Source organism: Dunckerocampus dactyliophorus, chromosome 12 (assembly GCF_027744805.1).
Source record: "Dunckerocampus dactyliophorus isolate RoL2022-P2 chromosome 12, RoL_Ddac_1.1, whole genome shotgun sequence".
Taxonomy (NCBI): domain Eukaryota; kingdom Metazoa; phylum Chordata; class Actinopteri; order Syngnathiformes; family Syngnathidae; genus Dunckerocampus; species Dunckerocampus dactyliophorus.
The window spans coordinates 24,975,888-25,003,807 of NC_072830.1; the positions used below are offsets into that span (position 1 = coordinate 24,975,888).

Genomic DNA, 27,920 nt, shown 5'->3' on the forward strand with positions numbered 1-27,920 from the left:
AAATATGAGACAAGCCATCTTTTTCAGACTTTTGTCGAGGGAAAAAATGGTCTTATGTTACATTATATATATCTTTCATTGCAAACAAGAGGCCTTACCAGGTTCGCTATGATGTAATGGTAGCCTTTTACATGTTTTCCCACGCTGACTGCCTGAAAGGAAAATCAGACAAAGTGCATTATTAAAATACAGCGTTCGAAGTACAACATTTTAATTTGGAAAAATTACATTTTCTAAGTTTATAAAATAAAATATTAATCTTTGCACTAAACAGTTTTTCTACAAGCGATATTTCTCCAGATACACTCCGATTAACTAGCAGCTACCATACTGTAGTTACATGTGGCTCCATGAGCTTGGATTTGATCCACATTTGAAAGGGGCAGCCTGATTGCTATCTGAGGACATCCAATTCTGTACTGGTTATTTTCTTTTTATGCAAAATGTGTCATCCAGGAGTATTGTGTCACCTAAACCACTTAGTGTAAACCCAGCCTTACTAAGAGCATAAACATTTTTCCTTTGAGTGCTGAAAAGTGGACTGATAACACTGTAGCATGCCTGCGAGGCCAGTAATTGGCAGTGTACTTTTCCACTTAAACACAACAAATTACATACAGGCATGGAAAAAATGATTACACCACCCTTGTTTCCTCAGTTTATTGATCCATTTTAATGCCTGGTACAACTAAAGGTACATTAGTTTGAACAAATATAATGACGATAACAAACATTGCTTGTACGAGTTTAATTTAAGAGCTGATATGTAGCAAATTCCATAGTTTTCTTGATAATAACCAAAATCACTTAAGTTCTTACATGAATAGCTATAGCATTGTACTGCCAAAAAATTGACCTCTTATAAGATATTTTTGTTATCATTGTTATATTTGTCCAGACAAAGGTACCTTTAGTTGTATCAGGCATTCAAATGAACAAGAAGCTGAAGAAGGTCTCATGATTGTACGCACTTTCAGCAACAATTCATGCTTAAGTCAACACCACATCATTTGTTTGTGTGATTGCACACCCGTGTCTATGGCTCAGGGATAAACAAACTGGTGATATTGTACCCGAGTTTCTGTCAATTTTACGCATTGTCCATGCAACACTCATTAAAGTGCAGCCTGACAAATAATGATACAACATTATATTCACGTGTAATGAACAATAAGGCTTTTTATGCACTTAAAGCAACGGCTACTCTACACACACACACACACACAGAGTGCAGCTGGCAGGACCAGACAAACGGAGCAGTGTATGTCTCCGAGCACAAGTTTGTGTCTGTTGTAAACACTAATGTGTGTTTGTGTGTATCTCTGTCTGTCTGTTCGCTCACCACAGAGGCCAATTAAGAAGCAGTCTGTCTGTCTGGCATGGGGCTGCTGGTGTGTGCACTTAGTCGGTACATGCATTTCAAAGCTGGTGTGTGAGTGTGTGTATGACATGTTCAAGAGTGGATGCTAAATATCTGTGTTATTGGCTTTATTGTTCTTTTGTGTCTGTCAAAGGTGTGTGTCACCTATCATCATTAGGGTGATGATAGGTGACAGAATGAGTGGATGGTACAAGGAAACCTAAGTCAAGGGACACACACAAGCACACGGCGAGGTGAGGTCAGTGTTTTTCATGATCACAACTTCTTTATCAGACAGGAACTGTTCAGACACGGAGAAGAGGTGGTTTTACAGCAAAGAAGCTTTGCTTCTTCCTACTCCTTTCCAGACATGTTGAATTGTGAATTGTTTGTAAACTTGTGATGTACTTCATTGTAACAGAGCTGAGCATGCTTGAAATCAAATAAACCATAAGTGGTTTAGGTTGGCTTTAATGTTTTTGAAAATTAACCTATTATGTTGAGTCGCTGTTGTGGCTCATTTAAAAAAAACATAGTTGACAACTGACAACTGGCAAGCAGACAGCAGTAATTGCTCAGACTGTAATTGCTCAGGTTCTGGTGTCAAATTGTCTACTGTTCTGATTGTGGTTTACGGTACAAAGTTTTACTGTGTTACGGGCTGTTAGAACTGCTTTACTTTAGTAATTTCTTTTTTTTTTCTTTTTTAACAGACATTTCATTGTCACCAAAAAGATTGAAATCTTCACACAACTTCTGAGGCGGATTTGAAGTGGAAAAGTTTCAAACGGCATTCAAAAGGTATTCTGACTGCATTCTAAATATTCTTACGATATTCCAACAGCATTCCAAACATTCTGATCACATCCATCCATCCATCCATCCATTTTCTATGCCGCTTGTCCTCACAATGGTCGTGGGGGTATGCTGGAGCCTATCCCAGCTCACTACGGGCGAAAGGCGGGGTGCACTCTGGACCTGTCGCCAGACAATCGCAGGGCATATATACTGTAGACAAACAACCATTCACACTCACATTCATACCTAAGGGCAATTTAGAGTCCATTCCGATCACATTAAAAAAAAAAAAAGAAACGGAGCCAGCTGCCGCTGAATCCCTATCAAGCATCGCCTTATTCCCATCACTTCATACCGCCAAGGAAAAAAGGAGCCAAGTTAATTTCAAGCCCATCGAAACGTCACTCACCATTGACGTGTCAACAATTCACATAACGTCATGCCACCGAGGAAAAAAGGAGCAAAACTCCATCACCGGCTGCCAGTGTGGACAGTACAGAGGTGCTGAAACCCAAGAAGCCCCTGAAGAGCCAGCTACTCTTGATGATGCTGCCTCTTCCGACCAAACTTTGGGCAGCAATCACATGGCACTCACACGGCATTCAAAGTGCTTTCTAAATATTCAGACTGCAGTCTAAAGTATTCTTAATATTCCTACTGTGTTCCAACTACATTTGAGTCAAATGTGCAAGAATGATTCGAGACGAGTTCGAAACGTAATGTAAGTATTCCAACGGTATTCTTGCGAAATTCAAATCCTCTCCCAAATGCGGTGTAAATTTTGAAACTTTTTCATTCTGGTTGGTTCTACTTGTGCTCGTGCTGATTCGTGCTAAGTGTGACGGAAGCTTTAAGAATACCTGTTCTAGCATGCTCTGTAGCCTCTCTAGCTCCAGGTCAATGACAAACTTCCTCTCCTGACGTCGATCCAGGTCTTCTAAGAGTCGGCGGTATCCAGCCTCGTTGAAACTCTCCACACAGATTGCACTCACCTGAGTTCAAATTGTTATCATCACAGATGAGTAGGCAGACAAGGTTATGCATGCACATTACAAGCCAGATTACATTCAGTTTGCAGCACAAGTGTAGATGAGTGTGTGGTTCTACAAATCATTTTTTTATACGTGCTGTATGATATTGTGTGTTTATGTTGGCCTGTGTCCAGGGGGGCGATTTTGTGTGTGTGTGTGTGTGTGTGTGTGTGTGAGTTTGCTTACTTGCCAGCCATTTTGCCCTGCTCTCTCCATGATTGCCTGCAGGATCGCATAACCTAGACGAGAGAAAACGAAGAATGAACAGACAATGTAGCCGCAATGGAGCAATTATGTTTTGCAGGTTGTACAAAAATTATAAATGTAGAATTCTCCCATCAGCATGTTATTATTTCATCACAATACCACCATTTCGGCACATGTGGGTGATGTATCAGAAAAGCATACCTGTCATGCCTCTCATTTTCACCAGGAAACTCACGTATTTTGCCCTTCTTTTCCAGTTTATATAGCTACCTGTAAATTTCCTGTATTTTAACTTTCATCCTGTAGGTGACAATGGTGATTAATTTACGCTTGAGCCACAGCAGTGCCAATGTGCTGCACCATTGCCCTCCCAGATTTCCCTTATTTTCAGTCAAATTACCCTTATTTTCAAATGCAAATGTTGACAGGTATGCAGCAAAGTGCTTGCAGGTGTGTGCACATCAGCACATCTCCTTTACCAAAGCAATACCCTAATGGCTTGTCTTTATAGGCGGAGGCTAAAGCATGTACTACAGCAGGGGTGTCCACAGTGCGGCCTGCAGCTCTTTTTTTATTGGTTGGCAGCACATTCTAAAAATATAATTTAACAAAAAAACAAAAAAAAATAAAATAGCAGCAAAAATAGAAAAATCAGCAGTAATTTTTAAAGAATAAAGTCAAAATATTAAGAGAAAAAAACTTTTCATCTAACAAGAAAATGTCGTAATTACAAGAATAATGTCGTAATATTATGAGGAGAAATAACTTCACTTTATTAGCAAAAGGAAAATAGACGTTAAGTTGAATAGTTGAAATGTCGTAAACAAAATATGAAGAGAAAAAAGGCGTATTCTAATGAGCCGTAATTTTATGAGAACAAACTATATAATATAATAATATTGTGAGGAAAAATGATGCTATTTTAGTAGCATAGTGTTGAAGTATTAAAGAAAAAATATGTTATTTTTTAAAAGTCGTAATATTATAAAAACCAACAAAACAAAATTTGTCAATTTTCAAAATTTTTAGAAAATTATGGTGGGAGAAAAAGCTATAATATTATGGGAATAAAGTCTTAATATTGCAAGAAAAAAAACTTACAAGGATCATTTATGAAAAAAGTTTCAATATATGGAATTTATATTGAATTATATTGAATTTATGAAAAAAGACTGATGTTCATTCTAATAATGCACTTCACCTATATGAGAAAGCTGAGATGCAGTTTTTCTTGAAAAATATATCACTTCTTAGCATAGCTACATGTGTTGGTTTAAGTGGCCCTTTCAGTATATGGCCTTCAGTGGATGGCCAGTTTGGAAACCCCTGTACTAGAACATCCCGAGCAGCAATCCTCTCTTCGCCAATCCAGCAAATATGTCAAGACAAAGATGTGCCAGGCATTATACTGTGAGTCCATTTTAGCTTTTAGTGGAACTTGCAACTGCTTCTTGTTTATGGTGCAATTTCATTCATCCAATGTGGAAAGCCAATAATTTGAGTAAAGACGTTCATGGCATTCATGTCTGTGCACACGGCGCATACTCTATGACTGCAATGGAGCATGGCGATACTAAAGGGGCAAAAATGCTGCAGTGATCACACAGTCTCTGTGTTGTCTATACAGGTGTACTGTGCTTTACATCCTGTTTAATTGGACTCATCCTTTAAGGATGACTTTTTGTGTGTTTGTCTCTGTATGGCATTGCAGTCATGTGCAACTGGACTGCATCGGAATGGGAGCTGTTTCAATTATATATCGTAAACCACTGAAGGATGCCCGGTGGTTTACATTATGGTTACCTATGAGCATACATTTCTCGTCACAACACTTGTTGTGTAAGCATTTGTCTCTATGTGCGTGTTGGCTGGTTGTGAGTGTAAAGCAGATCACAGTGTAACTGCCCATTTTCCAGCACATTACGAGCAGCAGGGCCTAATGGGAGCCTATAATGAGGGGCCTGCCTTGGCCAAGTGAACACGGCCAAAAGTCTACACTTCCATCCATCACTGCATTTCTCCTTGCTTTCTCCGCATTCTCTCCATCTCCTCCTGATCCTGATACATGCCACTGGATATCCCCAGATGCTTGTGATCCTATTTGTTTCCCACATTCTTCCCCTCACTGTAATCCCCCCCTTCTATTTCCAGCCCAACCACCGCTTCCGTCATCTTCTTTCTTCCCTATCACCTTGTTTGTCCCCTTCCTCCCTTGTGTCACACCTGTCCTTCCTGCTTGTCTTCTCTTTCTTGCTGCTTCACCAACTTGACTGACTCTTGTGTTCCTCCTCTCTCTCCACTTTTATCTTTTGTCGCCAGGGGTACTAACCCAGACAGCCCCGACCAGAGGGAGGAACACACACGCATGCAATAACACAGTAAACATGTCTGCATTCCCCCTGTATGGTTGGGGATTGCTCCAGAGTTTTGTGACAGAAAACAAGACAACTTTGCCTATCTAACTTGTGTGCATGTTAAGGTTAAAGTGAGGGAAGGTGACCAGGACAGTCAGCCCGTCAATGAGATATTGAAATTATACTTGAAGTTTACTCACAGATGCCTTACAATTTCAATTCAATTAAAGCAGTGGTTCTCAACTGGTTTGGCTGCGGCACCCACCATCAACCCTCAATGACAAGTAGTGACCCAAAATTGCGGGATTTTTTCAACTCAAACTTCCCTCCTATCTTATATGTTAAGGGATTGTTTTCGACACAATGTGAGCTGCGGTGCTGAAATGCTGTCTGTTTATGGCGTGCTCTTCTCCAGCAGACATCTGCAACTGTGTGTCGGATGGACAGCATGTTAAGTCTCCACTTGATGTCCCTCCTCTTCCACTCAAGCTTGACAGTCACCCTGAAACATGGCATGCACCTCACGGTGGTGTAGCAAGCGAATAGTGCAGACAAGAATGTGAGGTGCATTCACAGACATTGGGTCAGTACAGTGTTTTTGCATTTTTTTCCCAGGCAAAGACCCGCGACCTACTGAAAAAGGCTCTGCGACCCACTTTTGGGTTTTGAGAACCACTGATTTAAAGTATGCCTCCTCTGTATGAATAGAAAATTATTACATTACAAAATACTATCTGTATCCAGAGACACAAATTCCAAAGGAAGAAGGTTAAAAAACCATCAGGAAAATGATTCCAAAAACAGAACGACACAGGAACCTGAGGTTAAAAACTTGTTTAGGTTTGGAAGAACCAATATTTTCAGGAAAAATGTGTGCTCTCAAGTTGCAAGAACTTGGGAATTTGAACTGCCATTGTACATGACGTCCCAACTTTACGAAACTTCAACTTCAAGTGTCAGGTAATTAACTCTGTGTACATGTTTTGCTTCTTCTTTGGCTTTTGAGCAACGTTGATTTAAAAAAACCGCTCATTACATGCAGCAGAGCGCCCTTATGCCGGTCAATTTAATGAAAAACAATGGAAACCAGGACATTTTCATCACTTTCTAAAAAAACCCCAGGATGACCAGGGCAGGATGTGAAAACAGACACATCCTGGGAAAACAGGACATTTGGTCACTAATATTCAAGGAGTACGTGCAAACGTAGGGCCTTAACTCCAATGTGCTACTGTTTGATGTTGACATGCACTCACCAGATAGATAGATACTGTAGACTGATACAGTAGATAAATAGACATACTGTGTAGCAGTGTTTTGCGTAACAAATACAAACCCAATGCCTTTCATTCGTTTAGCCATTTTATGATTGAAAATGCTTAATTTAGGCCAAGAATACATAACATATATTTTTTAGTAAGAGGTCGTATTCAACCACAAAACAGTAACAAACACATTAACATTTTGGTATCAGTTCGCCCATCACTAATAAGTAACAAACCAAACAGAGGATAACACATGACATCTTTCCTTGCAGGTGGTGTAGAGTATACGACGCTCCATTATGATTACCTTTTTCACTCTTGGCAACAGTGATAGTGACAGTGACAATGTCACAGTACTGAATGACATTCTATTTATCTATTATAGCATTGCTATAACAACCAACCTTTTGGACAGTACTGTGTTTGTATGCATGTTGTGTGTATGCAGCTTGTCCTTTTACCTCTGTCAGTATCGTAGAGAAAGACAAATCGACTCCAGTCATAGTGGTCCAACAGCGACAGCAAAGCCCCCCTGATGGACGGCCGCAGCTGCAAGGTGAACTGCGCCTCTCCTTCTGTGGGGAAGCTGGGTGTCACTAGGCTGATGTGCAGGGCCCCACAGAACGATGTCAGTGTGTTGACTGAGCGTTTGTCGTAAAGGCCGAAAATGGCGAAGACTCCCCTTGAATACTGAGAGCAGACTGGTGTGATGTGTGAAGATTGTGGGGAAATGGAGGGAGGAGATGGTAAATGAAGGATGGAAGGTTCCAGATGAAAGAAAGAAAGAGAGTGAGAAGAAACACATTAGGGACCGTAGATGACAACACTTACAGTATTTGTGAACCTATACAAAGAACATACAAAAATGGGAACAAATCTCACACCTATATATTTCATTTACACTGTGGAATATGACTATACATATGAACCACTTGACAACACACAATCAAAAATACTACTACTACTACTACTACTACTACTACTACTAGTGCTACTACTAGCCTACCATGCACATTACTTGCACTTACAAGTTTACACATTCGACACACCTGTCCAATCTAATGAGATACAATACAAGAGCTGTTTTAAAAAATCTATCTTTACAAAGATAATAACGCTCATTTTTTTTTTATCGACACTGTCAGAGAGATACTTAGTCAACAACTGCTCCATTTTTGCTGCATTGATTTGTATTTGAGAAGAAAATTACTTTCAAATTTGAAGTAAGCCCTGCAGTTAGTGTGTATTTCCGTGTGTGTGTGTGTGTGTGTGAGAGAGACGTTGCACATTTATGGATGTATCTGAAGGATTTGAAGCTCTAAGCCAGTGGGGTTATTTAACTGTAACCTCCCTAAAAACAGAAGCGGCAAAAAATGGAAGCCTTGATGTAGTAAACCCTGACTTGCTTACAGACATGCTTGTAAGTATTCTCTATTAGTAAGACATAAATTATGGAAATCATCTTTTGACAAACTATAATTATTCACTATAAGCAAAACTGGGCCGTATCTTCTATGCTGCTTATCCTCACTAGGGTCATGGGGGTATGCTGGAGCTGACTTTGGCCGAGATGTGGGGTACACCCTGGCCTGGTCGCCAGCCAATCGCAGGGCACGAACAATCATTCATACTCACATTCATACCTATGGACAACTGTCGCCTGAAGTCAGCTGGGATAGGCTCTAGCATACCCGCGACCCTAGTTGAGGATAAGCGGCATAGAAAATGGATGGATGGAGTTACAGACTGCAGAATTTATTTCCACATAATGTTTGCAGTGGGGCCAAGATCCAGCAGATGGAGCTGTGGTGAAAAAAGCTTGGCACACACTTTGTAAATCCCATTAGGGCCACGTACAGGCGTGTCGTGGAAGGGTATTCCGCTTCTCAAATCACACATGCTTTGGGCTGAGTGGCCTTGGCTCTCATTTATTTTTGTCAGCATGGTTAATGTCAAAGAAAGCAACTGGTTTACAGCTCACTTTAATTTAATAGTAATATAATAAATAACATTATGGTACGTCATTTTCTACTACTACAACAGTACAACTCAAGTCTTTAGAAATGCATCAGCTTTCAAACCTCACAGACCATAGCAAAAAGCGTTGATGTCCGCTGGTATTTTACTTCAAACTACTCCTGTCCTTCAGTTTGTACTGTGTGTGTATTTCACAAAATTCTTCAACAGAGGAGTGTCTGATGCTTGAAGATGAGTTAGTGCTGTACTTTCAGATAAAACACACAATCACAGAGTAAAGTCACACAAGGAGTTGCTTTGGCTCGTGTTTTCTTTTTTTTTTATGATCCAAAGTTGCTTTTGAACTTGAGCTACATCCAGCATCATAACTCACTGGACACCTTATGATACATCGCTTTGGAGTAAACAGTGAGTCTGCAGACTTTGCTTCTGGCAACAAGCGGCTATCACTGGGTATACTTCATCTTCCATCTTTTTCTCTCACTTTTCTCAGATGTTCCATCCATCCTCTCTCTCAGCTTGTGCCGTGTACTTGCTCTTTCGCTCCACGCATGCCTCCTCTTTAGCCTCTTTCTGCGCCTGCTTCACTCCCTCCTGGGACTCAGAGTAATTCCATTATCAGCTCTAAGCCTCAGTGGAGGTAAACAGTGAGGGACATGCAGCTTTGACGCTTCGCCTTGTGGCAATTAGACAAAGCTGAGACCTCTGCACCCGGCAGGCGATAAGGCGGGGATTTAGTCTTTGATTATGACAGGAGCTAAATGTCTTCAATTCAGAGAACTTGCATAAAACACACTTGGCATGAGTCATTCAGCACAAGCTGAGTCATGGTGTCCTCGAAAACCTCTCAGTACTTTTATATTTTATATACCGTCATTTTTCCAAGATGTTTTTATTTTTATTGTATTTCCAAGTTTTATTAGATGTTTGAGAGTTCACAGCAGCTCACGAGCTGTGTTACTGTATATAAAGCCATGTTTTTTTGTCCGCAGGTATTTTTTTTAAAGCATGTATTTTGGCATAAAGTTTTTTTGCAAATAATTTTAAGGTTGTTAAGGAGAAGATTCACATGTTAGTATTGGGAAAGTTATTTTTTTTACTTACGGTTTCTCACTTCCTGCGGTGGCTATTGTCCCATCAATGTAACATAATGTAACATTACTGACACCTAGTGACCAATGTAGAATACTGCGTATCACAACAGGTCTTTCAATACGTTTTCCGATTTGGTTTAACTTGGGCCAAAAATACAGGAAATTCCTTAAATATGTATATATATTTTTTTACTAATACTGGTCCATATGGCCTTACACTTAAGTCAGGGGTGTCAGACTGGTTTTCATTGTGGGTCACATCACAGTTATGGCTTCCCTCAGAGGGCCACTTTTAACTGTCAATATATATGAATATAAATATGACAATAACCTCATGATATTATTACACAATTGACCACACATTTTATTATTACAGTTTTACTAAAAAAAATGATCGATAACTTGCTTTGAAATGAGAAGTGAAGTGAGATTTGTCGAAATGTTAACCAGACATTCAAGTAATTATTTTTGATCACAAAAATGCCTGCAATATCTTCTTAAATAGTCAGATAATAAAGTTTATAAGAACTGCATTCAGTACAATTTTTCTGTCCAAATGAAAGAATAAATACATTTACGAGGGAAAGGGTGAAGTGCATGATTGACACACATTGCCAGGCTTTCGCGGGCCACATAAAATGATGTGGGGGCCACATCTGGCCCCCAGGCCTTGAGTTTGACACCTGTGGCTTCAGGGCTACAGCACCATCTTGCTTTGTGTGTGCTTGGGAATCATACTTTTTGTGTAGGAAAGAAGTAATTGAACTATATCACAACTTGTATCAAACCTATCAGCAAGCAGAGAACAAGCAAACAGTCTGGGCAGAAGTACAGTCATCTCTCGTTTATCACAGTTAATCCCCCACTATTCCCCACTATTTGAGAAGCACTGGCTGAAAGTGTGTTTTATTTTAGTTCATTTAGAACATTTTTATGCTAGAAAATGCTTAATATGCATTTTTGGGCTAATAATAGGCCATAGTCAACCACAAAACAGCAATAATGAATTAATTAATTTTTGCAAAACAGCGATGGAGATGACTGTATGTTCATACTCGCAGGGAGGATGCCTGCTATTTTTTCATGAAGGCTGGTGCTTGTTGGCTAGGAGTAAAGTAATGACATCCTCACATTCTCTGTGGGCAAACAAGGGTCCACATACAACTGCAATTTTTGACAGCTTTGCAGAAAGAAAAAGAAAATCCTCGCTCTTAGATGAATTTGTGATTTTGGAGGCAAAGCATTTGAACCAAAAAAAGCGTGTCTCTCCCTGGACCACTGCTCCCAAGCCAGTTTATGACATTTTATGGAAACTTTGTTGAAGTTACTGGCCTAGATGCAGCTTTTTTTTTCTATTTTTCACCCTTCTCATGGGTTCCTATCAAGTCAGCCAAAATGGAACGATGTTTGCCTTGATGCAAAACCCAATACCGCATGTGCAGGAATAGAGATAGCACTTTAATATGCGCACTTGCAGGGAATGTAGTAACATCTCAGTATGTGTCAGACAGCACCTGTCTTTTCCCCATGCTACACATCTCCATTGGTTTGTTGCAGTGCATCCGTCTAAATCACTGCAAGACTGCAATATGCGTCATTGCAATAAAACCAGTACCAAACCTGCCTCATAAGCTTTAACGAGTTGAGGGGACTAGTGGCATACAGGTACATTATCACCACAGCCGACACAATACTTCTCCTGGGACCTCACTTGTTCTCTCAGCGTCTGCATTTGGTTGATTTTTTTTCCCCTGTACTTGCACATGTCTTTGTTGCGCTTCTTAATTGCTCAAAATGGCTTCAAGATTATATAAATTTCTACTTTAACAGTATATGAGCTTCTGCAATCCTGAACTTTACTTTGCAGCTATCTCCCTCCTTGCAGCTGTCTCTCTGCAGTGAATTTAATTTCTGTCTCTGTCCATCCGGGAAGCCCAATCCTTCCTGTATTGAAGGTACCTATAATCAAACAAATATTTGCTTTTTATTTAACAGCAAGAGCTCATAAATAAAGCAAATGCTTTGCATATTGCTACAGTGTATCATGTGACAAAAGTGCGCCATTATTTTCGTCTGAAAAGCCACAATAGCAGAACCAATTCCCAGTATCAAAACTAAACCACTGCACACTGTAAATCATGAAGCAATGTGTGGTGCGTTAGCTTTCATTTGAGTATGCAGTTGTCTGGAAAACTGCATGTGAGTCAAGTCAAGGGCATAGCAAAAGTACAGTGGTGCAGCAAAAAACAGATATACAATCATCAATTATTCAGTCTAGTCTATTAAATCTATTTTACCAATTTGCTAGAAATCTGTCACAGAGATTTTAGGTAAATAGTGGTGCCTTGAAAAACTCTCCCTAAGTTTGCAAGCAGAGAAGATAAATTGAGCACTGAAGGTTTGTTTCAAACAGTGTTTTTTTTATTGTCCAATAAAAAGCCTTGAACTCTTTTTATCCAGAATTTTAAAAATAAGTGTTTTTTGGAAAGAGACAATTTAATACTTTGTTGCTATATTAGAAACCCTTGTAAAAAAAATCCTTCACTAACCCATACTATTAATAGCTAACAAGTTAACGCATCAAAAAACAGTGAGAACACTGTTTCGAGCAATAGAACTACTGAACACTGAACCAGCTGAGGTCCAGCGATCTGTGGTTATAGCAACACAGTCGGGTGACTCTTCCACCAAAGTCTTAAGTCTGTTTTCTTTTCGCCATCGTACATCTTGCTGATTTTGGTCACTGTCACTGTCGTCCTGCATGGTGGCTTGTATGATCGCACACTTGCTCATGCAAGGGGTGTTCTCTTTGAGTTTAGTTTGGTTTTGCTATGGCTCGTCTAATGTGTTCGCTGCTAACATTAGCTGTGACTGCACTCGCATGTGGGTGCTTTGCGTTGATGTGGCAAGCTAAACTTGTATTGCTTTGGTGGTAAGCAAACTCCTTGCAAAGACGGCGTATCACTCTACCTTTATGAATGGTGTGGTCAGAGCGTTTTTGAAATATACATTTTCCAATTGCTGCGATTGGCGACCAGTCCAGGGTGTACCCCGCCTCTCGTCCAGAGTCAGATGGGATACCCCCATGTGAGGACAAGCGGCACTGAAAATGAATTAATGAGAGAAATTTCCCAAATGCTCTCCTCCATTTTCACATCTCTCCGCTATTCATCACTCCTCCCCCCCCCCCCAAAAAAATAGTAATAATAATGATTCCTCCACACTGTACGCAGTGCAATAAAACTACAGCACCTATCAGTAAAACCAAAAGACAAGACTAATCAAAACATTTGAAGTTGAAGTATTCCACTGCAGATTGCAGTTAGCAGTCAAATTAAGAGTGATGTGATGCACATTGTGCAAGGTTAGAGTGCTGCCATGATGCAACAGAAGCTAAAAAATTATTATGCTAAAGCATCTGGCACTCAGCACCCACACACTCTATCTCTGACAGTATTATTGTCAGAGTAACTTGCTATAAAAGTTGGGCATGACCAATTTCGGAATTAATCCATTGCCTCTTTCTTGCTGGCAGTGTTCTTGTACTATTTAATGATGAAGGACGATGCACCTCTTTGAGATTCTGTTGGTGTAGAGCTTTTAGATGTATATTGTGTCAATAACAATGCCAATTTATCTCTGTAGTGTTTTAAGGTGCAGTATGCTCTCCATGGCTTACAAACGTAACATACCACAGAGTAGAGCATAAAGAAAATGGCATAATAAAAAGTGTAGTTAGCGATGATGTACAGTATATTTATGGTGCATTCACAGGCCTGTGTTTGTACATCTCTGACCATGACTGTATATAAATAACACATATATTGGTTCTTGCATGGATTTCATTTTTCGCTGCACTACAACATATGAACAACTGCTGCAATGTTCATTTGCAGAGAGTTGACAGTCACTTGAATGCTCATACACATCAGCAGCACTGTGCAGACAAGATAAAGGGAGGCAATCAATAGTCAGGCAGGGGAGTTCAGCCACCTTATGGATTTCATAATGAATCGTCTCCTTTGTAACATACTTATATGACACATGAGGTGCAGTGCCTTCATAAAGACTGAGTAAGGGTTTGTTGTGGAAAATTCTCTGAGCACCAGTGAAAAGAAGAAATAAACTGTCCAACGACAAATTTGTCTTTTGACAACAGATCACACAGCAGTCCGTTACAAGTGTCTCTTTGGAGGACGAAACAAAGGTATAGTTATACAAACTTTATCAGGAGGGAAACACGGGTGCAAGGGTGGACATAAGGGTTGTCAGAGCCTGTTGGCATGGAAACGCCATCAAGGAGACTTGTTTTTGAAGTCACAAGGTCTCTGGCCTTGAGCAGTTAACCATATAGTAGCTCCTTCTTCTTGCAAGCCAGTGTAACGTTAATGTGTATATTAACAGAAATACTCACATGTATGTCAGTACATAACTAACTGTAATAAAAACTAATAGAATACCGTAATCCCTTATTATCACGGTTCATTGGTTCCACACCCAACTGTGATATGTGAATTTCCCTGAAGTAGCATTCCTTATTTATTAATGAAATATTTTTGTAGTCAGAGCATAGAAGACCTGCTTACGACGTTCCAAATACAAATTTTTAACATTATTAGAACCCTCTGGACATGAAATAATACCCATATAGTCACCTTTACACTCATATAACAGACATAATAATATAAAAGAAGCCATTTAAGACATAAATAAGAGTTGTGTGTTCCTATAAATGTGTTCACTAGGGGATCAGAGTGAGTGGTTTTAGCTTGGCGTGGTTTACAGCTGCAGCAGTAGCCTACGTTTTTATTAAGGATTTTTATTTGGGATTATTGCATTTTGAGAAAATTCAAACCTGTAATTCTTCCGGCAATCACCAAACATCACTGACACCTAGTGACCAGCGTAGAATACTACATATTATTCACAGCATCTTTAAATGCGTCTTCTGGATACCTTATATATGTATTTGTTAATTCAGCCATTTTTATGCTTAAAAATGCTTAATTTCGGCAAGAAGTATGTAATATTTGCTTCAATATGCATATTTTTGACTAATAATGGGTCATATTCAACCACAAAATAGCTTGGTTTATTAATCCATTTTTAATTCATTCAATTTGCGCTACAGTGAAGCCGCAACATTTAAAGCACGAAGTAACGAGGGATGACTCTACTGGTAAAATCTTAATTTTAGGTGAACTATAGGTTCATCGAGTGTGCTTTCCTGTGAAGTGTATTTCAGAGTGTGTGTTTGTGTGTGTATTCCCATCCATCGTACCTCCCTGCTTTCCACGTATACTGTATGCCACAAGCAGAAAGAACACAGGGCCTCCAATGGTTCTCAGTGACAGAGAAAGGGAAGTAAATCAGAGGAAGCCTCTAAAAAGGAGCTCTGACACTGTGTACACAGTGAGTATTTTGGGGTGAGACGAAAGTGGCAACTGTGGCTCAGTATCATAGCACACAGGGCCAGGCTCTTGTGAGGTACCACCCCGGCAGTCACTGACTAGATCACACATAGAAAGAACTGTGGTTTTCCTGGTGATATGCAGCACTAAAAGTTGTCTTTAAGGATGATAGTCTAGCATACAGTCTTTCAAGTAACATCTGATAAAACTAGTCACAGGATGGAGTAGAGAGCAGACAGTAGTAGATAGCAGCAGCACTCCCTAGTGGTCCATGCTTTATTGGACAGTGAAGCGTTCAAGGTGATTTTTAATCTTTCTCAACCTGCCACTGCTGCATTAAACCCACAAATAGGACTGTCTTTACCACACACTGCGACAGACTAATGAAAAAGGGCAAAATTTTGCCAAGGAAGCCAATTATGGGACTAAAATGACGGGAGATGAATTCTTAAACGCTCTCACAGCATGGTGAACACACACGCAACCACTCACTTCCAGAATTTCTGCCTCAAAGGCCACTCTGAATTGGTCTCTATTTTGGTGTGAGTGCCCAAAATGCACGGCTGAGTGTGCGGTCATAGGTGAGGGACAGCTGAAAAAAGAGCTCTTGGGTAGAACTGCCACAGTTTACTTCATTGTTTGCTTTGATTACATATTTCCACTCTCCTGCACCTGTTCCTGCCAGCTCCCTTCACTGCAAACTGCTCCTGCAGGTGCACTCCCTCCAGCAGCATGAATGAAGTCGTACCATAAGTCTTTTATTCTTAATACAGGAAAAATTATGCAAGTATACAAATACTGTAAATACCACCACTTACTTACAATAAAAGTGCAGTAATGATGTGACACTTTTGCACGACCTTTTCCTCTTTGGCCTTGGAGCAAGGGAGATCAGCTGGCATCAGGTATTTTATCTTATCTTGTATTTTCCTTGAATTTTTTGGCCAAATTCAAAAGTTTTTGAACCACTTTATCCTGCCGGTGTGATGACCTGAGCTGCGTCATTTGTATTAGTTGTAGTTGCACCTTGGAAAGGACATTTGAATAAATTTTCTCAAAAGATAATAGGGAAAATTAACAATAAATATATTCAATTTTACATGTCAAAATGGATTTGAGTGGAAAAGGTTATAAAGCCATTTCTAAAGCTTTGGGACACCAGCGAACCACACTGAGAGCCATTATCCACAAATGGCAAAAACACAAAACAGTGGTGAACCTTCCCAGAAGTGGCCGGCCAACCAAAATTACCCCAAGAGTGCAGTGACAACTCATCCAAGAGGTCACAAAAGACCCCACAACAGCATCCAAAGAACTGCAGGCCTCACTTGCAGCTAAGGTCAGTGTTCATGACGCCGCCATAAGAAAGACACTGGGCAAAAATGGCTTGCATGGCAGAGTTCCAAAACAAAAAACACTGCTGAACAAAAAGAACATAAAGGCTTGTCTCAATTTTGCCAGAAAACATCTTGATGATCACCAAGACCTTTGGGAAAATACTCTGTGGTCTGATGAAACAAAAGTCTCTGGAAACTTTTTGGAAGGTGTGTGTCCCATTACATCTGGTGTAAAAGTAACGCCACATTTCAGAAAAAGAACATCATACCAACAGTAAAATATGGTGGTGGTAGTATGATGGTCTGGGCCTGGTTTTGCTGCTTCAGGACCCAGAGGAAATGCTGTGATAAATGGAACCTGAATTGTGCTGTCTCCCAAAAAACCCTGAAGGAGAATGTCCGACCATCTGTTTGTGACCTCAAGCTGAAATCAACTTGGGTTCTGCAGCAGGACAATGATCCAAAACACACCAGCAAGTCCACCTCTGAATGGCTGAAGAAAAACAAAATGAAGACTTTGGAGTGGACTAGTCAAAGTCCTGACCTGAACCCTACCTTAAAAAGGCGGTTCATGTTGGAAAACCCTCCAGTGTGGCTGAATTACAACAATTCTGCAAAGATGAGTGGCAAAATTTCTCCACAGCGCTGTAAGAGACACATTGTAAGTTATCACAAAGTAGTTGCTGCTAAGGGTGGCCCAACCAGTTATTAGGTTTAGGGGGCAATCACTTTGTCACACAGGGCCATGTAGGTTTGGATTTTTTTCTCCCTTAATAATAACAAGTTTCATTTAAAAAATGCATTTTGTGTTCAGTTGTGTTGTCATTGACTAATATTTAAATTTGTTTGATGATCTGAAACATTTATGTGTGGCAAACATGCAATACAAAAAAAAAGAAAGAAATCAGGAAGGGGACAAACCCTTTTTCACACCACTATAAATTATATAAAAAATATGGTTGCTTTCAAAAATAACACATGGCTTTGAAATTCACCTTTCACAAAAATCCATGATTCACTTTTAATCTTCTGGTGTGTCGTGCTGTGATGCACAGTACATAAGCGAGGCAATCTTTACTTTTTTTAGTTACTCTGTGGGAGATATCCTAATTAGTGGACAATGAATATGGAGTAAGAATAAGAAGCAAAACATGCAAATAAGCCTGAACATGGCTCTTGACTGGAAGCGGTACTGTTTCTGAGCAACAAGTTCATTATGCAGGAGTGTTTTCAACATGGATATGACAGCAATTCTCCACTTCTCTTTGTTATTCTAATTGAGACATTTGAATACCGGCCATTTAAAACAGTTGACCGTTGACTGATTAGACGCCAAATAAATTATCAGTAGTTATTGAGCCTATCCAGAAATCAATGCATCACTGCGGAACTGATCAATTTTTTGGACATGCCAGTGCTTATTTCAATAAGAACATTTCAAAACAGCGTATGTCGTAGGGCGGTGTAGTGGTTAGCATGATCCGGGTTTGAATGTTTGTTGAATCATTTTTGCGTGGACTTTTCTGCAGGTACTCCTGCTTCCTTCCACATTCCAGAAACATGCATGTTGGGTTCATTGAACTCTAATTGTCTGTATGTGTCTATGAATGTGTGTATAAATAGTTGTTTGTCTGTATTTACACTGTGATTGACTGTTTTGAGGACAAGCGGTATAGAAACTGAATGGATGGATGGATGCATATAAAGAATAAAACGTGTGTCAAGGTGATGCTGTTTTAAATATCCCCAAGACATGTACTCATAAAGGTTTCAAATCTTGCAATACTATGTCTGACCAAAGGAAGACACAACAGTATACTATATATGATAACTGCATGACATGGCAGTTTAATAACATATTCACACACATACTGTATGCACACACTCACTTTGAGCCACACTATTGATTGTGCTGCAGGAATGGTCAGCAGCCATGGAGATAAAAGCCCTTTCACAAACTGCCTGCTAAAGTCAGGATTTTTCTGCCTTGCTCTATGTTGCTGTTCCTATACAAATGTTACTGACACAGAATGGAAGGACAACGTTATTTTCCAATACTGATGATGCTCTCTGTGTAAAAGGTAATGCTTTTGTTTTGAAAACAAATGTTGCTGTCCGTACAGCTGATTTCGGTGCTGACTTCATCACACCTTTAGTTGTTCTTAAGCCTTTTGTGCAACTGCAAGAGTCATGAACTAGTCGTTCAAACTCAGGAGTTATTTAGTGAATGGACACTCACGGGTACTATCTCCATCCACTCATTCACTTACTCACCCCTGCTACTGCTAAATTAATAAAGGAAACTGCATTTTCTAACTTCATTTGTATAACTGTATTAGGCTCGTGGAAAAAGCAACTGATCTGGTCCTTGCCTCAAATCAACTCTCCTTCCCCCTTCCTGTCTGAGCTGCATCACAGGTGCTCGAGGAAGATTCGAGTTTCTCACGGGTTCAACTTGTTGCGCATGTCCGAGTTTCTGTGCATGCACTTTGTGACCACTGACTCGTGTGAGCAGAGTACCCGATTCACTTCACTGAGTGACTCATAAGAATTCAAGTCAGTAAAAGAAGTGGAGTTTCCGATCACTGCTTCACTGGGTTTTGTGAAAAAAAGCAAAGACGACTGAATGCCAGATCTTCTGTGACAGCTCGGATACAGACGTGGGGGAAGGTGGTCTATATTGTTATACCCTAAAGCCACTTTTCCTTAAACATGGTGTGTGTGTGTGAGAGAGAGAGAAGAGAGAGCCTCTGTGTACAGTGGAACTCCTAAACTCAAACGCCCCTGAAGTCATACAATTTGGAATTCACAGTCTGACAAAGTGTCCGCCACGCCCGGATTAGGTTTTTTCTACTCAATTTTCACATTTTACTATTAAACATGGTTATTTATATCTAGACTTGTGTGATTACAATATTACATAAGTAATTGCCTGTACATTAATGAAGGCTTTGTGTTTGTGACAGTTTGATCCTGGAAAGGATTATTTCTGTTCTCAACTCAGTAAGGACAGTTATGTGACACAGAACGTATTACCCCGGTACCCCAGTCAACTTTAAGCACCACTAACGGTAGCTCAAGTCCAGTGGGCCTCTCCTGTATAAGAACAGTCATTCATCACACGCACACACATACACACCCTCTGCTGATATCAAAACCATTCATCACCACCGACAGGTAGATGGGGAGTGAGCAGAGCAAGTCGCCCACTGGTCTCATATAGTATGCAGGTAGTCTGATTTGATCTTCCTCTGAGGGAACTATCACACCTTCACATTCACTTGGTACACTCGGCGAGCAGGTCTCTCCTGTGACATGCTTTTCATTTAGCTTGCAGTTTTGTCATCCTGCATAAACCTTTAAGCATTCTCATCTTGTCAACTCCACACTGTCGATAGCCTCAGGGCCATTGAACCTTTTTAACATCTTTGTTTGTCTGCAGGCCTTTTTGTAGTGGGTGCTTTGTAATCATGCATGACATAAACATAATGCAAAAGAAAAGTATAGCTTTTACCCGTCTTACATTATCACAGTGTGTGGACGCTGTATAAATGTCACATAGAGACTACACAGTATGTGGATTTTTATGATGTACTGTATATATTACAAACAAGCAAACAGGGGCTCTGCAAATTTGGCTGCTTTTCAACTAATTTCAAATGTGAATGCAGGAGTGAGGGCTTGGATTAGTGTCCATTGCCAGAGGTAGTGCTGCAGCTGGTCCCCCTTTCATGGGAAAACAAAGTAGCTCTGTTTATCACACTCGGCTCACTGCAAATCAAAGACGTAAATCAGAGACTCAAGGTCACTTGTTCCAGTTCCTCTGTAAAGCAGTCATGTTTTGTCAAAAATGGTCAGATATAAGAGAGGATGCATTGATACATCACAACCTAATTCTCTGTCCGTGTCCTACCCTGAACTGGAAGAATATTTCATAGTGAATGTTGCTCATCATATAATGACTATGTCCAACTATGTTCACTGTACATGAGTGCTAGACATATGCACACACTGGCGTTTGTGTGCAAACCCTTTTCAGCTGAGTAGATCCACAGTGATTGAATGCACTAAACAGCTAAGTAATTTAAGAAGAGATGACATCCCAACACCTCACTCTTCCACTCCAATCATCCACTCCTAATTCTTCCACCAGTCCCTTCATCTCATTGTGCTACCCCACAGCATGTGCACTCTCCTATGGCCTCTCAACCCTGTGCTTGTCCCTCCATTCAAGCCAATTCAATTTGACTTGTTTTGATTTAGTCAAATCAAATTCAATTCAGCTCAACAGAAGACAATAACGGCAGGCTGCTGTGACTCAGGAGTTAGAGAAGGTTGTCTCTTGAATCTCTTGAAGTGGCGGTTTGACCACTAAGACTCACATCCATGTGTTGAACTGTCCTTGAACAAGATGCCAAATATTCTACAATGACATCTTCTTTACCAATCTAATGTTGCTGTTATAGTCACTGCTTGATTTAGTTTGAATATACAAGCGTGGGATGAGCAAAACAGCTTTGCCCTTCAAAAGCAAGGCCACCTTTCAGCAGAAAGGATGACACTTTCTCACCATAAGTCCAAAAAGTAAAGTCAAAAAAGGCCATTAATTAGATAGATAGATAGATACTTTATTGATCTCCAAGAGAAATTCACATTTCCAGCAGCTCTGCAAAAATGTCATAATGAACTTAATCACTTGAATCACAAAATAAAATAAAACAACCGAGGCAAGACATGAGAGACAAGAAAAATAAGAAATAGAATAAGAATAAATAAGAATAAATAAAGAAATAAATATGGGACAGATCAAGTTATTTGTAAATAATAATATCCATCCATCCATTCATCTTCTATACAGTACAGCTTATCCTCATTAGGGTCGGGGATATGCTGGAGCCTATCCCAGCTGACTTCAAGCGAGAGGCGGGGTACACCCTGGACTGGTCGCCAGCCAATCGCAGGGCACATCTAGACAGACAACCATTCACGCTCACATTCATACCTATGGACAATTTAGAGTCTCCAATGAACCTAACATGCATGTTTTTGGAATGTGGGAGAAAACCGGAGTACCCTGAGAAAACACACGCACACACGGGGAGAACATGCAAACTCCACACAGAAATGCCCAACGGAGATTCGAACCCACATCTTCCCGACCTCCTGACTGTGTGGCCAACATGCTAACCACTAATCCACCCTGCAGCCCATGAATAATAATAATATGTCATAATAATAATAATAATAGTAATAATACAGCATAATAGTAATACATCATAATTTAATACTGCAAGTCCAGTCCTGTGTGTGTTTTTACCGGTTCCCCTCTGTTGTTGTTGAAAAGCCGCATGTGGTGGGGGAGGAATGATCTGCTCCAAAAAATGCTGTCTTTTTCTTTCTATGGAAGGAGGGTAATGACAAGCACCTTCCAGTTCACACATGCCCCCACCCCTTCAGGATGAGAGAGTATTGCAAGCGCCTCCACCTGTGACATTTCTCTACATGATATTGTCCTATTAGCAAGAATAATGATGCCACACTTACATTAAAAACATTACACAGGCTGTAGAAAATCGGGGTATACTGTATCATTATATTATTGGCAACATCCTGACAAACAGAAACTGGCAAGTGCCATGATCCAACTCAGTGCACTCACTGAGTGCACTCAAGACAATAGGCACTAAGCCAAGAAGAGACACTCGCGGCATCATCCTCTTAGGTTTCTGCCCTGTATTTGTTGTAATGTTCAAATTCAACCATTTTTACTGAAGAATACAGTATGTTAAAAACGATTAGAATCAAACAGACACTACTTTTAGTATTTAGTTCAATGGACAAATATTCCTATTTATTTCATGTTATTATTGCTTTTTGATTTTTCACCATGACAGATGAGGCTCTGCCTCTCCTGACTGCACATCACTGACATTAGATGTAAAGTTGTGTTTATGTCAATATTTTCTGGTGAATAAGGTTCACAGCTTTCATCAGATTCTGAAAGGAAAGTTAAGAACCACTGCTTTACATACTACTTTGAGGTTATGTCATGACATCATCGCCGCCAATATTTTGTACATTTTTGGCTTTTAATCGCTTGTAGTCACACAAGCATCATGCATGCAGGTCACATATACTGGAGTTTTAAATTCAAACTACAGGGTTTGACGAGAGCTCTCTTACATCCTTATTCATCAAAGTTTGTCCACACTTCTCCTCTCCTAGGAGGATAGTTACGTTTTCTCCTCTCACGGGAAGACACACACACACACACGAACACACACAAGCACACACACACACTGCAGGGCAGTAGCACATTGAACAGTCAGTACTTGCCCCCAAGCGAAGAGTCAACCACTGCTGATGAATACTAATCAAATTCCAATTAATTTTTCCCTACTAATGCAGTTATGGGCACGGTTCCATACAAAGTAGAATCCTTTAAGTCTGGGTAAGCTGTGACAAAAAAAATGTAGAAGTTGTTCTGATCTTGATTGCACAACTACTGACTCAAAACAGCTCTCATTGCTGCTACAAGAAATTTGTCATAAGCACTGATTTGCCCCCAATAAGAAGAAACCTAATTTTACCTCATCCTTGTCTGACTTCTAGATGCTAAACAAATGACGCACCTCATGTTGCCACATTGGACCGAAGCAATTTAGTTAAGGACCAATGTTTTGGGATGGGTGGGCTTTCCTTAGCACAAAATCTTATCAGTTGTTTTTCTGCTAGGGCAGGTTTTTCCAACCAGAGGTACAAAAAATGAGGGTCAAAAAATGTTGAATTACTGGAAGGTCATCGCACTGTGAGTTTATTCAACATATTTCTTTTTTTAATTTTATCTCATTCAACAATAAGCTTACATAAATGCAAGTTAATACATCACTGGACTACAGGATCACAAGTGAAACTATAACAATGATCCTATTAAACGTCCAATCGGATTTAATATCTCTGTCATTCATATTGAATTAATCAGAATTTGCACTATTTTTGAAGAATACTTGAAATGTACTAAACCTCTTATGCAGAGAATCTCAGTCAATACATTTCAGTGCGCAAGTCAAACACTCATCATCTAACCAGCTGCTACATAGTTGTCATGTCTAGTTATTTTTCTGGTGCACTAACTTGCACAGCACATTTAAATGTCAAAGTAAGATTAGAAAGGGTAACAATGCATAATAAGAGCAAGAATAGACCAGACAGTGACTACAGAGGACAGCAAGCACGAGCGTGGGTTGGGGACGGTGATGAGTAGTGCTCCAACTTCTCTTTATAACAATCACTTTTGAGATTCCCTTGAACAAGGCACTCAGTGTTTTATTGCTGTGCTCAGGCCAGTGGAAAAATAAGAGCAATAGAAAGAGACAGCTGTGCGGAAAAGCCACGACTGAATGAAATCATGTCACCGGCACATATTTGTACATTTATGTATGACATATATTTTTAGGACATCCTTGTTGATGGTTGAACCATACTCAAGGTTACTCAAATTTTTGTATGTTTGCTTCAGTGTTCCTCTAGTCTCAGCCGTGAACCTGCACAAGATGTACTCCCCCAACCAAGATATACTGTATATATATATATATGTATGTACTGTATGTATAGATATCTGTCTCTTGGGAGTTGGGACCACGAGTTGAGGAAAGATGGTAAATGATCATGAAATTAATACCATTTGAGTAAAATTGTGAAAAAAATGATTTCACATATTTACTTGTACCAATATGAGAACGACCTATATGAGAACATTCAAGAGCACTTACATTTTTTTGATTGTAAATGCTCATTAAGCAAATATATTAGCTATTTCTTTGTGCAGACAACATACATAAGATGCTGAAGGCAGATTCCGCTATCTTACCTCTGTAATAGGATACATGTTTCATAGAAACGTCGGTGCATTTATCATCTAGTTTATAAATACACAGATCACGTGCACGTTCAGAGCAGTAGCTGCATGGCCACATTGGAAAGGCTTGGCTTGTTTGTGATGCATTGCATCTGGTTCTTGAGGCTAAGCTTTCTGCGTGTAGAGAACCACAACCAAACAGGGCAGATAATCACACACACAAATTGTTACATGTAATCATGTGTGAACACACTTTAGGATATGAGCAATGATATGATGGTTGGATGCACACGAATGCAGGAACACATATGACAATGATCCAGTGTGTATTGCACTTTGGTGTCTATATAATGCCTGGGAGAAAATACTCTATCTTGGTACAATTATTAAAAAGCTTAATGTGTGGTTAATTTATATTCTTTTATGTTATCTCAGCTGGTAAGCAACCAGAAATACACAGATAGTATTCCAAGATTCTTAGGAAGTAATGATGTGTATCAATAAAAGTTATTTATTTATTGTTATTTATTTATTTATTACATCATATTGCTTGATTACTTTGGGGCCAACATCAAGCCTTTCTTGATTTGTAATTTTTCTCTTTATAGTTTGTCTCAAACCTACAATTGCTTTACTTCAAAATGCATAACCACAGGACATAATATGTCATACTGCACGTGCAATCTAGGGCATACAAACAGCATAGTAATAAGGAACGAGAGATGCTCGATACTGGCTTTCCTACCGATATTGTCCAGCACTTCATTACTAATTTGGATATCAACCAATGTGATATATTTGGTTTTCCTTAGTTTTCACGTAGTTTCCTGTTTTGTGCTCTTATTTTGGTTTTCTGTTTCCTGTTTGGCACGATGTGCAGCTGCTTTGCGGGCGTTGGAAAGCGCGTGAGGCGGTACCCATTTCTCATTTCGTCAGCGGTACTATTTGGGTGAAGCCGCATTACATGCAAAGAACAAAAGCTAGCACTTTACAGACATTGCAAATTGCAGTTTTACAATCTGAAGGCAACATTTGGAAACGATTCCAGATAGCGGACATACTGAGCTTGTTGCTCAGTGGTGCACAATGCAGTTTGATGAGGGCTTCAGGCACAGGTATTATAATCAGCAGAAAAAATACCGGTGTGATCTGACATCTCATTTTTATGCCAATATCATCCAACAATATCGTCTGACCAATATTATCGGACATCCCTATAAATAACTGTTTTTTTATGATTATGTTTGCTTTGTTGATGTTTGAGTTATCAGACAGTTACAATAGTTGCATAAACGTACTGGTGCAATCAAAAAAACTGTCTACAAATGCCAGTTTCTTGGAAGCATGTTCAAATATATACATTATGAAACTGTTTCATGCCTCAGTTAATATTTAATAGTAATAGAATGTGAATCATAAAACCTACTTTGTACGGGTTGCTCTTTTTCTCTAGTGGGGTACTCAGATTTGTTCATTCAGTCATCAATTTTTTACTGCTTATCTTGTTCTGGATAGACCCTGAGTACACCCTGGACCCATCACCAGTCGATAACAGGACACACATAAACAAACAACAACTCACATTCATTCAGTCACGCCACACAAGCATGCGGTGAACATGCAAACGCCACACAAAGGTCAGAGAGAGATTTTAACCCAGGATCACCTCACTGTGAGGAAGATGTGCAAACCACACTCACACGATGTTACAATAACATAAGATATTGATAATGTTGTGCAAATACTGACACAGTGTTTTCCTTGTGTATTTTTTCAGTTCCCAACTACAATCCAATCCTATTCTATATGACCAAACGTAGTCCAGTCAAATCATGTCGCATCTTTACGCCCCAGATCAAATCAGCCACTCTCTCTTCCCCCAGACGACTGTTCTGATGATATTACCTTCCCATATGGAGAATATCACTCTAGTAAGCCATCTGTACTATCATTCCATCATCCCCTCAAGCATGTTTGACCATGTGTGCGGGAGTATGTGTGCGAGAGAGCGAGCCTGTGGGAGAATGGGTGAGGGAACGAGACTGTGTGTGTCAATAGGTGTGTGATTGAGTGTGTGAATGAGGGAGAATTTAACTGTGTGTGTAATTCCAAATCTCTGTAATACAGCCATGACAGGACACTGTAATAATCTCCAACCTCTCATCAGTCAGCCTAATGATCTTCCAAAGAGACTCTGTTATCACTCTCTCGCCAACACAATCAGCCCTGTTAGACAACACAACACAATATCATTCACACAGCAATAAGAAGATTGTTAGCTTTTTCACCGAGTAGCTACATAGATAGATGTGGTTCAATAAAAGTGGCACTTTTATACAAATTGCAGCCTGTAGAGTACTTTTAGTTGCAGCTGTTCTCTTTTAAGTGTGTAGGCCCGACTATACAACTTTAACATCTTTTGTTTAATCATGCTATTGCCTTTCACAGTGAGACCTGGGCCTTCATTAGGGACTTGGCCAGTTTGAATTTTTTGGCAGGCACTGTGAGGGCCCATACTGTTGAAAAAGTAATGATAATGATAATATATATTGTCTAGGGCTACAGCTATCAAATATTTTAGTATTCGGGTATTCTGCTGAAAATTCCTTTGATTAACTGGATCAAACATTTTTACTTGGTTTAAAGAGCAATTATAAATACACAAGAGAAAATAAAATATTTAACTTAACTCATTCAGTCCCAGCCATTTTTCAAAAGACAACCCCTTCAGTACCGACCATTTCAGGTTATTTTGACTGATTTTTCAAGGCACACAGAATATTGTGTTCTCCGACTGCATTAACATGGAATCTACCAAAAGGAAGATTAAACTCTCACTGTTCATCAGAAAAAAAGTTTGTCTTTACCTTTTTTTCCGTTCTTTAGTAATCAGCAGTAGAACATACTGTAGGTAAGTTTCAGGAAAATATCAGTTCCCAACAAGAAAAGGAAAACAAAACAGCTTTTTGTGAAAAGATACATTTCAAGCATAACTTTCATTTTGAGACAAATTTTTTGCTTTTGTGACAGCTCAAATATCTAAACAACTATACCACAACATAAACAAAATTGGGATGGTTTACATCAAAATAACAATTTATTTACAAATATAACCATGAACTATTTACAACTTTGGAACTTTTTGGAATTTTTGGAACTAAACTGTGTGTGTGCATGCCTGAGCATGCGCGTGCACGTGTGTGCATGTGTGTGCATGTGCATGCGTTA

General features: G+C 39.6%; 1 protein-coding gene across 7 annotated transcripts in view; it reads right to left on the bottom strand.

The window, feature by feature from the left end:
- Positions 1–27,920, bottom strand: part of gria4a (glutamate receptor, ionotropic, AMPA 4a) — a 130,748-nt gene that overhangs the window by 70,330 nt on the left and 32,498 nt on the right. For all 7 annotated transcript variants that reach the window (XR_008573052.1, XM_054793230.1, XM_054793229.1 and 4 more), the window contains exons 3-6: positions 7,477–7,716; positions 3,376–3,428; positions 3,019–3,150; positions 99–152 (exon numbers count right to left, since the gene is read on the bottom strand). Coding sequence is in view for 6 of the 7 variants with exons in the window: in XM_054793230.1 (XP_054649205.1) it covers positions 99–152; positions 3,019–3,150; positions 3,376–3,428; positions 7,477–7,716 (479 nt within the window). In the remaining variant the exon portion in view is untranslated. The remainder of the gene's footprint in view (positions 1–98; positions 153–3,018; positions 3,151–3,375; positions 3,429–7,476; positions 7,717–27,920) is intronic.